At 39.3% G+C, this 14,974-nt stretch overlaps 1 protein-coding gene across 1 annotated transcript in view; it reads right to left on the minus strand.

Moving 5' to 3' along the window:
- Positions 1 to 14,974, minus strand: part of MID2 (midline 2) — a 393,352-nt gene that overhangs the window by 183,675 nt on the left and 194,703 nt on the right. Inside the window, exons 6-7 of the mRNA XM_075835586.1 lie at positions 8,721 to 8,848; positions 5,664 to 5,807 (exon numbers count right to left, since the gene is read on the minus strand). Coding sequence (XP_075691701.1) covers positions 5,664 to 5,807; positions 8,721 to 8,848 — 272 coding nt within the window. The remainder of the gene's footprint in view (positions 1 to 5,663; positions 5,808 to 8,720; positions 8,849 to 14,974) is intronic.

Consider the following 14,974-nt stretch of genomic DNA (forward strand, 5'->3'; position numbering starts at 1 on the left):
TCCTCATAAAGTAAGGGAATGTATTTGTAGACCATGCCCCTTATGGTATTGAACTGGTTAATAAATTGGAGGACAAGTGTGGGTTTATTGAAATCTGAAATATGTGGTATATCTGCATTTTTATCATTATCACCAATAGATAATAAAGAGTCCCTGTTCTTGGACTTAACTATTGTTTTGGCTCTATTGAGTGTCCATTTTTTGTAGCCACGATTAGTTAGTCTCTGGCAAATATTTGACTCCTCTTTATCAAAACCTGTCATCAAGCTGCAGTTTCTTTTAGCCCATGTAAGCTCACCCACTGGTATCGAGGAGATAGTGTGTCTGGGGTGGCAGCTTGCGGCATGTAAAATAGTGTTGCCAGAGATCGGCTTGTGGAAGATCTCCGAACATATTTTTTCCCCTGTTGTAGATATTAATGTCAGATCCAAGAAATTGATAGTGTTAGTATCATAAGTATAGGTAAACTTGAGGTTGAAACTGTTGTTATTCAAGTAAGTAAAAAAATTTGGTATGGCAGACACATCGCCCTCCCAGATGAAGAGGAGGTTGTCGATGTATCTGCCATACCAATGTATATACCCCGCATAGGGATTGCCAGTAAAAAACAGAGAACTCTCCTCCCACCATGCCATGACCAAATTGGCCATGGATGGTGAGAATTTGGCCCCCATGGATACCCATATTTTTTGCAGATAGTATGTTCCTTCAAAATGAAAGTAGTTATGTGTCAAGGAAGTTTAACACTTCCACAGCAAAAGTTTGGAGTGTGAAATCATAGACACTATATTTAGAAAGGTGATATATTAGGGCTCTCGTGGCCACTGTGTGTGTAATACTGGTGTATAAAGAAACCACATCACAGCTGAGCCACGTGTGTTTGTGGCTCCAAATTTTATTGTGAAAGATACTCAGGATGTCCTTAGTGTCCCTATGATGACCAGGTACTCTGGAGACTAATGGTTGGAGAAGTGAATCCAACCACTCAGATAGTCTCTCCGTGAGAGATCCAATGCCAGAGACTATGGGCCGCATGGGTGGGGTGATAATCCCTTTATGCGTTTTAGGTAAGGCATGTAAAATGGGGACAACTGGATGTTCCACTAATAAGTAGTCATGTTGTTTTTGGGAAAGTGTACCATTTTTCAAACCCATATCCAACAGATTCTTTACAATTTGGTGATAATTGATGGTTGGATTATGATCTAATTTTATGTATGTGTCAATATCAAGTAATAATTCCATAATTTGGCTAACATACATATCTTTATCCATAATAGTAACGCTACCCCCTTTATCCGCCATGCGTATGACAATGTCATTGTTATCACGTAGGGATCTCACTGCCTTATTCTCAGTAACCGTAAGGTTGTGTTTGGTTTTATTCTTCTTGCTCAGGTCTTTGATTTTGTGCAATTCTCTTTCCATGACCAGCTGGAATTTGTCCATTGATTCAGTCCGAGACTGTAGGGGATAATACCCTGGATTCTTGGTTGAAAATTTTGCAGCTTGAATGATTATATGATTTTCATCCTGTCCAGCCAGATCCTCTAGGCATAAGACAGCCATTTGCTCCTGAAACATGAGTGGTCTGCAGAGATTATTCACCTTGGTTGTCATATTTGTTTCTGTTTGGACGGTCAACTCGCTGTCAACTGACGTCAAAAAGTGTCTTTTAACTGTGAGATTTCTAACAAATTTATTGATATCTAAAAGGGTACTGAAAATATCAAAGTCACGGTTGGGCACAAAGTTTAATCCCAGTGAGAGAACCTCGGTCTGTTTTTGTGTGAGAGGCACTGATGATAAATTGATGACATCCATATTTTTTAGTGTCTCTGGCTTCTCAACCGACGGGGCTGTATAGCATCTGTTGCTTTTATGCTTGCTGCCCCCCCCTCTTCCCCCGTTTTTTAGAAAATCTCGTTTATCATTATGATTTTGTCTTGGTTTGTATGCACTTCTCGACATATCCATATCAGACTCCTCCTCCGCTCCATCTGTGGTCTCCTGCTCTGTAGAGCTGAAACGAACTCTGTGGGGGCCGAGATTGCGTTTGTAGGATTTTGTCCTGTTCTTAAGGATGGACTTGGCTTTGTAATGGGTATTACTTCTCTTACTCCAGTTGTAAACTTCATTATTGGCGTAGTCTTGGGTGTCACGTTGAAATTTTGACTTTTTAACTTCCGCTATAGATTTCTCTAGATGTTCAATGTAATCAGATGTTCTCCCTTGTTACATAGAAAAGTCAGGTGAGCTGGAGGATTGGTTGATTTCCTCCTTTAGTTTATTAATATCCGTCTGTAACTCTGTTAACTTTATTTCCTCATGTTTAGTGATCAACGTCATGAGGTTGAGTGAACATTCAGATAGTAGTGCATTCCAATCTGTTGCAAACTCTTCTGAGTATTAAAATGTCTGTATTTTCCTCAGGCGAGACCCCTCGGGACAATTTTTTTAGAAAGATAATTGCGCAGAGTTGTAAGATCCCACCACACTCTAGTTTCGTTAGCTGACCATTTTTCCAGCTCTCTGAATTGTCTTTGCAGTGTGGCATTGTATATATATGTGTGGCTAGCATCCCCAAACACTATGGCTGCCATCTCAGCTCTTGATCGTTGTGATTGCTGTGACAAAGACATTTCTATCCCTGTTCCTTTCGACAGGAAGGGGAGATTTAGTGACTGTCTACCAGGGAGAAACTTTTAACAGTTTGACCATGTGACAGGTATACAGTTGGTAAACAGAGCAGACCAAGAGAGCAATGTCACCAGTCATGTGCCCCACGGCAGCATCAGGAAACGGGGCCAATTTGATACAGTAAGTGGACCACAATTGTTATCACATTCCGAAGGTAAAAACATGGACACATAAAAGTGTTGACTCAGAAAACCACTTTAAAGATCACACAGGCTTTGCCTCACTCAACTTTATCACCTATTTCCATCTTAAGCAATGTTACTTAGAAGTGCTTAAAAAGGGTTCGCCTGAATGTTCAGTGACATGGCTAGAGAAATTTCTACTCCTAAGTAGATCACCTAAGAAATTGATCTGCCTCCTATACAGTAATCTCATTAAAATGCATACTACCACTACCCCGACCTTTATTAATCTTGGGAAGGGGTACTAAATAACACATTCACAGAAAAAGAGGTAGAAGAGATCTATAAGAATTCTCTTAGGATTTCCAGGTGCATAAAAATTCAGGAATCCACATACAAACTTACTTCTATATGGTACAAAACTCACTGGGTCCTGAACAAAATCTATCCTGACACATCCCCATTATGCTGGAGATGTAACAAAGCTGTAAGCACTTACCTTCATATATGGTGGGAATGCAAAAATATAGTCCCATACTGGGGTCACGTACAAGCCTTACTGAACACCATCAATTCCACCACCATAGACCTCCGCTTAATATTCTTAAACATACTGCCACCCTCAACTAGAGGCAAGCCTGGGGAGCTCTGGACACAACTTATCAGTGTGGCGAAGGCGCTTATTCCGCTCTATTGGAAACTGGAATAACCCCACCAACAGGTCACTGGCTTAGGAAGGGTGCTCAAATGGCAAGAATGGAGGAAATATCTCATTTGGAGATGCGCAACTATACTAAATGCCAAAAAGTATGGAAACCCTGGCTCATGTACTGTGAAGACCATATTCATAGTCACCTCTGGGTCGATGATACTGAAGATTAGAAAACCGACCCCCTGATACCATAATTAATCAATCTTCCTTAAAAACCTACATACACTACATCCATACATCATTGGTCTTGACCCATACACCCCTTCTTTACTCTCTAGTGACAATAAGTACTGATTATGTTCTATTGTTTTTGAAATGTCGTTTATTAATTGGATGTTCAAGTATAATAGCTTTTGTTGTACAACACACTCAGCTACCTGAATATCATATGTTTATTATTGCAAGAGAAGATAATGACAAATGAATGTTAATATTTGTATTGCATATAAACTCAATAAAAAAAATGATTGTACAAACAAAAAATAAGTCAGATGGCCGGGAAAAGGATTCAAATTTTGAGACACACTGGTGCAAAACAGGTATGAAAAACTGACAGTTGATCCGTTGTTAACTGCCCTCTTTCTTTCACGTCTTGGGAATAAAGTCCTATAGCACACTTCACGCCCTTCACAGCAAACCAGGCCATATATATATATATATATATATATATATATATATATATATATATATATACATATATGTATATATTAAAAAAAATTCCACCCAATTCTCAAATTTTTTGTGATTTGTCTGCTCATAATAAAAAGGAAAAACATTGAATTGATTAAAGTAATCTAGAAAAGTCTCAAAAGTCTTGTCAAAAAACAAAGAAAAAATTGTTGTGATATTCAAAGCACTTGCAAAGATATTATTGTTTAAAGATGCTCTGTCACTATTTTAGTAATGCCCTATGTCCTAGCTAATCTGATAGGCGCTGTCAAACTGGTAATGCTAGTGAAAATTGTGTCCCAAAAAGTTCATTATTTTAGAAGTTATGAGCTTTTTTTCTAAATATGTAAATAAGCCTTTATTAGACAACCGGGAAATAACACAGGCGATTCTCCTGAGGTGGAGCTCCCTCACAGCCTCTAACCTGTCCTATCAGCATGAAGCTGCTTCACACAGTGTGAGAGACTGAGGCTGGAGGGAAGCGGGATCAATTTTAACAGCCATATCTCCGGCTGTGGACCACCTAGAACAGCGGTTCTGAAAGAGTAGTAGATTCTAATCTTTCATATGACACCAGGATCACAGTTGAGACACATCCAGGGATATCGACAGGTGAATAGACAGTCGGGAATGCAAGCTGTATACTATATTATCACTCTGTGTTGCTGGGCAGGGAAGTGGGAGAAGCTGTGTGCTATTTGAACAGCGCCATACAGAAAACATTACACCGCCCAGAGTGAAAAGAGTCACATATTAGCATATGTAGAAAAATGCTCATAACTTTGCAAATAATAAAAAAATATTTAAAACAAATTACACTGTAGTTATCAGCAGCAAAGCGCCTATTAGATTAGTTAGGAGAAAGGGAATTAATAAACTGGTGACAGAGGTAAATATCAAAAATGGAAAATTTGACCTGGACACAGGGGCCTCAATGACCCTTGGTCATGAAAGGGTTAATGCGCAAAGACAAGTATATTGTTAGAGCAAGATAAAGGACCCAATGTTAATGACAAATTCCTTTTCTTGGGTGATGCCTGAAGTCTTGAACAAGAAAGCTGCAAGTATATTGCACTGGAGGAGTCATCATATCTAAGAATGATCCCCATCCCTACAGAGTCTTGTCTACAGGTTTTCTTGGCTAGAATGGAGCTAAAATAACGGGACGGTAGCAGGGGATAATATGACGAATTTGAGCGTTCTCTCGGAAGAATGTAATAGATGAAATAACATGTTAACAAAATGGGGAAGGCTCGCAGGATTCAGCATGTACAGATGTAGCCAAGTTTATCTTGACACTTATAACTTGAAGTAGTTTTAACATTGCACCAGACACTGAAACATCTTCCTCACAGTTCCCATTTCAACTTACTTTATTTAGATACAACCAGAAATCCTTTTACATCTATATTATAATCCCTTAAACATCAAGTGTTGCAGAATAAAAAGATGAATCTTACTGATGAAGTTGGCTTGCCCAGTATAGATGGTGTATTGCAGCTCATAAGAACCAACGCTGAATTCATCATCAGACATCCAATGGACTGTTATCGTGTCATGAGATGCAGTACAAAGCTCTTCTCTTATAGTAGGAGGGTTTGGAGCTGCAGAATGAAATGAAATCATAACTAATCCACAAAATCACTAGCAAGTAATATACAGAGTTCAAAGACATATCTACTTTACTAATGCTAATCTGTAACTCCGATCAAAATAAAGTCACAGCTAAACAGGGATCTACGCAGACTAATGGTTTCCGAATGTTCTATCTACAGCTCATTTATCAGAATATCATCCCAGTAATACTGGCTATAGTAACTATTCCTAGAAGCCCCAATGGGATATCCATATATAACTCCATGCTCAAAGGTGTAAACGATATTCCAATATTCCATCATGTCCATGTTACTATATATATTGGCCAAATCAATATACTGGGGTGGGGGGGCATACTGGGGCTACTCTTTGCCAGGGAGCCTGAATACTAACATTTTTAAAGGCGGAATAACAATAAAAACATACTGAGGCTGCCCTACGGGGAGATTCTGATGACAACATAACCCCTTTTAGATTTCTGTTAGCTGCCGTGTTGCTATGGAGAACTTGTGTGGGTTGGAATTGCCAAATACAAAAATATTTACTTGGCTTGAATTGTGAAAGTTAACCCCTTAATAACCGGGCCATTTTGCACGTTAATGACCAAGGATTATTTTTTGTTTTTTCACGGTCGAATTCCAAGAGTCGTAACTTTTTTTTTATTCCGTCGACATAGCCGTATAAGGCCTTGTTTTTTGCGGGACGAGTTGTATTTTGTAATTGTACCATTTTTAGATGCTTATAACATATTGATTAACTTTTATTAACTTTATTTTAGGAGATAATTGAAAATAAGCAGCTATTCCAGCATTCATTTTCACGTTATAAATTTACGCCGTTTACTATGCAGTGTAAATAACATGTTAACTTTATTCTATGGGTCGGCACGATTACGGGGATACCAAATATGTAAAGGTTTTATATGTTTTTCCTACGTTTGCACAATAAAAAGCTTTTTAGAAAAAAATTACTTGTTTTTGCATCGCCGCATTCCAAGAGCCGTAACGTTTTTATTTTTCCGTCGATGTGGCCATACGTGGGCTTGATTTTTGCGGGCTAATGTGTAGTTTTCCTTAGTACTATTTTGGGGTACATAGGACTTATAGATTAACTTTTATTTTATTTTTTATGGGGGGAATGGGAGAAAAGAGAGAATTTTGCCGTTGTTTTTTGCGTTTTCTTTGGACGCCGTTCATCCGGCGGTTTAATTAATGTGTTCATTTTATTGGTCAAGTTGTTACGATCGCGGGGATACCATATATGTGTATGTGTGATTTGTTTTGACAGTTTTACTAAATAAAACCACTTTTTGGCCAAAAAAGTAGTTTTATTTGACTGTAATTATTTTTATTTTTTTTCACAAACTTTATTTAACTGATTGTCATTTTTTTTTTAAGTCCCATCAGGACACTTCACTATGCGATCTGTTGATCGCATATATAATGCTTCGGTATACTTAGTATACCGAAGCATTATTGCCTGTCAGTGTAAAACTGACAGGCAACCTATTAGGTCATGCCTCTGGCATCGCCTAACAGGCAGATGCTGAAGACAGACCTGGGGGTCTTTGTTAGACCCCCGGCTGTCATGGAAACCCGACGGCGACCCGCGATTTGTTTGCGGGGGCGCCGATCGGGTGACAGAGGGAGCTCCCTCCCTCTGTCAAACACATTAAATGCCGCTGTCACTATTGACAGCGGCATTTAATGGGTTAAACTGCCGGAATCGGAGCGCGCTTCGATTCCGGCAGTTGCAGCAGGAGCCAGGCTGTGTATAACAGCCGGGCTCCTGCCGCTGATCGCATGGGTACGCTGTCAGTACCCGCGCGATCACAGGACGGATATATCCGTCCTCCTGCGCGAACTAGCAGCTGCTGAGGACGGATATATCCGTCCTTCGGCGTTAAGGAGTTAAGCAGAAGTCTCAAATGTGTATGGGTTGTCTTAACTCTCCTCCAGACATTTTACAGACAACAGAGAGTTAAGAGCAAAAAAAATATTTCGTTACAGTCGTTATTTATTTTAAATAGGAGAAGAAGTAGGTTGCGGGTATTGTGGCGGAAGGGGCTCATACAGTGTTTTTGCACAGGGGCCCTTAGTTGTCGGTGCTTTTTTTGTAGGGAATGTAAGGAGTTCATCATAACATACACATATGGTTCACTGTAAGGGAATGTGCACACGACCTCTTTTCAGACGTAATGGAGGCGTTTTACGCCTCGAATTACGTCTGAAAAGACGGCTCCAATACGTCGGCAAATATCTGCCCATTGCTTGCAATGGGTCTTACGATGTTCTGTGCAGACGAGCTGTCATTTTACGCGTCGCTGTCAAAAGACGGCGCGTAAAATTACGGCCGCGTCAAAGAAGTGCAGGACACTTCTTGGGACATAATTGGAGCCGTTTTTAATTGACTCCAATGAAAACCAGCTCCAATTACGTCCGTAAAATATGCCTCGAAAAACGTGTGCACTTGTAAAAACGTCTGAAATTCAGGAGCTGTTTTCTCCTGAAAACAGCTACATAATTTCAGACGTATTTGGCGTAGTCGTGTGAACATACCCTAACTGAGGTGCTAGAACAGGCTTGAGAATCATTGTTTATATTATTTTTTGTTTTCATTATTATTTTGTATGTTAAATGCTTCCTGTAATTGTGATGCGCTGCAGAATACGTGGGTGCTATATAAATATAACGCTGATTAGAACTAATAGTAATTAATAGTTGATAACAATAAATTGCGGAATTCTTCCTTTCTCTGCCCTATGTTACTCGTCTTCCTGAAAAACTTCCTTTGAACTGCTACAAGAAATCAAATACTAATAAAAAAAAAATATTAAATTACAAAAGAGCTATTATTATTGTGTACTGTCTTTGAAGAATGAGCAGATATTGGCAGCATAGTTCAGAATTGTATCTTCTTACCTGTTACATAGTCTAAACCTTCTAACAATTTCTTCTCTCTGGAGAAATCCAGGGCAAAGTTTTCAAAGGCATCATTTAAATTGACATCAGGGATAAGAACTTGAGAAGATGTAGTTGCCATGGATACTCTGTCATAAGATAACAGCACCATTTAATATTTGGGTTGTTCTGTGATTTATTTATTTTTTAACACTTGTGTGAATCCAGTTTTTAGTCAAACATTTTCTTCTTTTGCTTAAATTAAATACAGTAATTTCTTCAAAATTGACCTATTAATTGAGACATTTAAAGTGACAGTCCTTTGTAAGGACAATTATTCAAATGAGTTCGACCTGGTAAGAAACTGTCTCCATTTAAGCAGACTTTTAATGAACGCACCTTTAATTGAGCTGCACCATCTCTCGAGACACTTCCTGTAAACTCTACTATTATAGAAAACGTACTTTGAATTTTATTCTTTCTTGGTGGTAGGACATTTAAATCCTATTGTTTCCTGAATTTATTTTTCCCCCAAAACAACCCCAGTCCCCACAATTTGATTGCTTTTCTGAATGCAAAGCTTGCGATCAAATCACCCCTATGAGACAACCTAAAGGCTATGAGTGGTTTTACACGGGCAGATATCGCCCATGTTTACCACTTTTAAAACGAGCAATGATCGTTTATTATGGGGATTGGGGACGAACAATTCTTATTAAAATCGCTTGTCCCCATGCATTTGCATCATGTCGGCAGCACATTTTCCTGTTTACAAAGGGCTGATGTGCTGCCGACAATGATGATATTTTGTGGTGCATAAAAGATACGATCAGCCGATGAGCGAGCGTTTTCACGTTCATCAGCTGATCGTTGCCCTGTTCACACAGGGTAATGATCAGGAAGGGGCGTTCATAGTTTGCCCGATCATAGTCTCGTGTAATAGGGCCCTAGCGCTTATTCATGGAAATCACGCACAGCACACAGACCCGTTGATTTCAATGGGGCCGTTCACACACAAGGAGTTTTCACGCAGCGAGTGTTCATTGCGAGAAACTCACTGCATGTCCTTTATTGGTGTGTTTTCACGCATCTATGCGCCCATTTTAGTCCATGGGTGTGTGAAAACCACACACAGCACACCGATGCACATCCGTGTGCTGTGCGTGATTTGCGCATCAATTCCATTAAAAAAAAAAGATGTGCTTTGCGAGTGTGTGAAAAACGCATGCCACTCACAAAGCACAGATGCAATAACTCAACGCACACGCACCTTTTTTACATGCGTAAATCTGTCACGCTTGTGTGAATGTAGCCTAAAGTGTCTGCAATGAAAATCATGTACAGTACATTACCCAAAGGAGAAAGTTTCCATAAATACACAGTGTAAAAATAATCAATATCCCTGATAAGAACAGAGAGATGGGGAATCAACCTAGATATAAATGGCCAGTTATAATAAGATGACTGCTGTGAGGATAAAGTGAAGCTCCACATAACTGATATCTATACAGAAATTGAATGAGCATTTGAACATTGATGTGGACACTAGGACCTGGCAAAGAACCATGTCACTGCTAATGGGGTACAGGAACAAACACATGCAGTCAGCTGTACAGATACTGCCATTTAAGAACCGCGGCAGATTACATTCGTACTAAAAGATCAAATCATCCCATGGTTAATTTCGCATGCTCTTTAAAAAAAAACATTTTCTTTATTTCTCCAATGCATCTAAAGTGAAGAATTAATCATCTTAGAATATGGTCTTATTAAAACATCTCCTATTGTTTTGTGTCTATAGCTCCTATGCAGACCTATGAGTCCTCATGGAAACAGACTACAAACAGCTTGTGTAGTCAGATGCTGCAGACATACTCTTTGAACTGCCCCCTACTTCTTTCTTACCTACCATATGTACATTAGTAATAGTTGACAGGCAGAAGGAAATGCTTTTTTAAATGTATATTGTGTATGGGATTTAAGAATGGAGAATGTACTTTGTCATATCTAATGGGACTGAGAGAGACATAAATGCCACATAGGAACAAACAAATCTACACTGGACAAGTAATATCTATATAAAGAATCATCAAGTATTATCAGTATAGTAGTAAAATTGAATAAGCAAATAACAACACACATTAAGAGCCTTGGTCAGACCATAGACTCTCTTATGTTTCGGTTTAAAGAGATAATAGGGGAAAATGTTTGGGGGGAAAGGGAGGTTTGGAGGGGGTGGGAGTGTCTGTCCAGCATTTTTTTTTTCTTTTATCTATGAAATATGCAAACTAGAATTGATAAGCTGAAGAGATTTGCCATTTTTAATATTCTCAATAAATAATCACCATCTCCAAGAGACACATTTAACACAACAAAGTTCATTGTTTGTTTCCATGTGGGGCAGAGACATACTTCAGTTTGGTCTAGTTATTGATGGAGTTATCTTTATTTATTAAAGATATAAAGGATTAGTGACCCGTTGCCACTTCTATTGATAAATTCAGTTGTTATAATTTTTATACAGGAATATCAACAATAGCAAATATATTTGCTTCAGTATACAGTATATCCTGCCACCATTCACTTATAAGGTGATGTAGGAATTTTTGAAATTTGTGCAAGATAAAGAGCACACTTCTTTTTTTTTTGTATTAGGGGACTTAAACAATATTAACAATTCAGATTTGGATAAAATCAAAGGGATACTTAATTCTGATATACAAAACAAAAAAATTAAAAAAGACTCTAGAAACAAAAAAAGCACTCTTTGGGATAATAATACTTAATTCTGAATTCAACACGACTTTTTTTTTGGAAAATCTATGCACAAACGTAAAGGGTTACTAAACCTTCAACAAACTTTTGACATGTCATAGTGACATGTCAGAAGTTTTGATAGGTGGTGGTCTGAGCACTGTGACCCCCACCGATCGCTAAAACTAAGCGGCAGAAGCGCTCGGGTGAGCGTTGAGCTGCTTCCTTTCTGATCTGCTTTTTTCGGAAAGCCGATCAGAAACCGAGCGGCTCAGCGCTCACCCGAGAGCTTCTGAAGCTTCGTTCAAGCGATTGGTGCTCAGTGCTCGGACCCCCACCAATCAAAACTTCTGACATGTCACTATGACTTGTCAGAAGTCTGTTGAATGTTTATTTACCCTTTAATTGGTTAGATATACTGTATGGAGGTAATGCAATCCTAATGCACAAAAGTTTTCTTGTTTTCCTAAATCGTAAAATTCATTGATTCATAGTTATACAGTTAGGGTCAGTTCACACAGAGTTGTTTTACATGTTTTTGAAAACGCGCCAAAAAACGGCTGAAAATGCCTCCCATTGATTTCAATGGGAGGCGGAGGCGTTTTTTTTACCGCGAGCTGAGAAAATGGCTCGCGGGAAAAAGAAGGGACATGCCTTATCTACGGGCGTATACACCTCTGACCTCCTATTAACATCAATTTCGTGGCATTTTTTGCCCGTGGCGCTCAATGGCTGCCGGCGAAAAACGCCGTAAAAATCGGCGTGCAGGCAGAGCAAATTCTGCCTGAAAATACCAAACTGAATTTTGAGGCTGATTTTCTGCGTGTAAAAAACTGTGAACACAGCCTAAGTATGTTTGAAAAAAGACACATGTCCATCAAGTTCAACCAAGGGATGGGAAAAGGGATGGAAAAAATTTCTACACATTCGAGATTAGTTAGAAACGTTAAATTCGGCACCAGAGTTCACTCAGATTATGCCATATTGAAATTTGAACCATATTGGCTATGCTTTATATCTGACCATAAAAATGTGAAATTATTATGTCAAGCAAACACTGGATCTTTATCATCGTTAGTTGTCTGGGACTGTGGAAAGGCATTTCTTATTCCTCAAAATTATCTAATAAAACTTAAAAAAATTCATATAGAAAAAATTGAAGCAAGAAGACAAAAAAGCAATGCTTTAAAAAAAATCATATACAGTGAAGGAAATAAGTATTTGATCCCTTGCTGATTTTGTAAGTTTGCCCACTGTCAAAGACATGAACAGTCTAGAATTTTTAGGCTAGGTTAATTGTACCAGTGAGAGATAGATTATATTTAAAATAAAACTGAAAATCACATTGTCACAATTATATATATTTATTTGCATTGTGCACAGAGAAATAAGTATTTGATCCCTTTGGCAAACAAGACTTAATACTTGGTGGCAAAACCCTTGTTGGCAAGCACAGCAGTCAGACGGTTTTTGTAGTTGATGATGAGGTTTGCACAAATGTTAGATGGAATTTTGGCCCACTCCTCTTTGCAGATCATCTGTAAATCATTAAGATTTCGAGGCTGTCGCTTGGCAACTCGGATCTTCAGCTCCCTCCATAAGTTTTCGATGGGATTAAGGTCTGGAGACTGGCTAGGCCACTCCATGACCTTAATGTGCTTCTATTTGAGCCACTCCTTTGTTGCCTTGGCTGTATGTTTCGGGTCATTGTCGTGCTGGAAGACCCAGCCACGAGCCATTTTTAATGTCCTGGTGGAGGGAAGGAGGTTGTCACTCAGGATTTGACGGTACATGGCTCCATCCATTCTCCCATTGATGCGGTGAAGTAGTCCTGTGCCCTTAGCAGAGAAACACCTCCAAAACATAATGTTTCCACCTCCATGCTTGATAGTGGGGACGGTGTTCTTTGGGTCATAGGCAGCATTTCTCTTCCTCCAAACACGGCGAGTTGAGTTAATGCCAAAGAGCTCAATTTTAGTCTCATCTGACCACAGCACCTTCTCCCAATCACTCTCAGAATCATCCAGATGTTCATTTGCAAACTTCAGACGGGCCTGTACATGTGCCTTCTTGAGCAGGGGGACCTTGCGGGCACTGCAGGATTTTAATCCATTACGGCGTAATGTGTTACCAATGGTTTTTTTTTGGTGACTGTGGTCCCAGCTGCCTTGAGATCATTAACAAGTTCCCCCCGTGTAGTTTTCGGCTGAGCTCTCACCTTCCTCAGGATCAAGGATACCCCACGAGGTGAGATTTTGCATGGAGCCCCAGATCGATGTCGATTGACAGTCATTTTGTATGTCTTCCATTTTTTTTACTATTGCACCAACAGTTGTCTCCTTCTCACCCAGCGTCTTACTTATGGTTTTGTAGCCCATTCCAGCCTTGTGCAGGTCTATGATCTTGTCCCTGACATCCTTAGAAAGCTCTTTGGTCTTGCCCATGTTGTAGAGGTTAGAGTCAGACTGATTCATTGAGTCTGTGGACAGGAGTCTTTTATACAGGTGACCATTTGTCTTTAATGCAGGTACCAAGTTGATTTGGAGCGTGTAACTGGTCTGGAGGAGGCTGAACTCTTAATGGTTGGTAGGGGATCAAATACTTATTTCTCTGTGCACAATGCAAATAAATATATATAATTTTGACTATGTGATTTTCTGTTTTTTTTTTAAATATTATCTATCTCTCACTGGTAAAATTAACCTAGCCTAAAAATTCTAGACTGTTCATGTCTTTGACAGTGGGTAAACTTACAAAATCAGCAAGGGATCAAATACTTATTTCCTTCACTGTATTAAAAATCACTGAAAAACTAGTTTGAATTCATGACTGGGTAAGGGTAAGTTTACACGTAGCGTAAATACTGTGGATTTTTCGCAATGAAATACGCAGCATAACGCAGTAGCAGCAGAGTGGCAGAGATTAGAAACAAATCTCATCCGCAAGCTGCGTAAATGATAAGCGTAAAAAACGCTCAGAAACTGACCTGCGGTGCGTTTTTTTAAATCCGCAGCATGTCAATTGTACTTGCGTAATCGCTGCTTTTATGTTGCTGGTCTTCCCCATTGAATTCAATGTTAGGTAAAACCTGCAACAAATAGCAGATGTTGCAATTTTTGCGGCAAAAAAGATGTGATGGCTATAGATTTTTTTTGTTTCTTCGTGCAGTTTTCTTCAGTGGACATTCCGGCAAAAAAACTGCACCACAATTTTGTGCTGCCTGGCGGATACGCTGTGTACTTTAAGGCCCTGGCACACAGGCATACTCGTAATCATGGCCTGCAATTGCGGGCACGGCCTGTAAAATGCAAAAGAAAGATATGTTCCATAGTTTTCTGAACATTTTAATGGCACGGACACCCATCCGTAGCGATACGGAAAGGTGTCCGCGATCAATAGAACTGAATAGGCCCTTAATTGCGGACCCTATTACGGAGAGTTCTTATGGTCATGTCCGCCCTGTGTGAACATACCCTAATGGATTTGGAAAAAATAAGCATTTTATAAAATCTGCAGGGGCC

Source organism: Rhinoderma darwinii, chromosome 8, assembly GCF_050947455.1.
Source record: "Rhinoderma darwinii isolate aRhiDar2 chromosome 8, aRhiDar2.hap1, whole genome shotgun sequence".
In the NCBI taxonomy this organism is placed as follows: domain Eukaryota; kingdom Metazoa; phylum Chordata; class Amphibia; order Anura; family Rhinodermatidae; genus Rhinoderma; species Rhinoderma darwinii.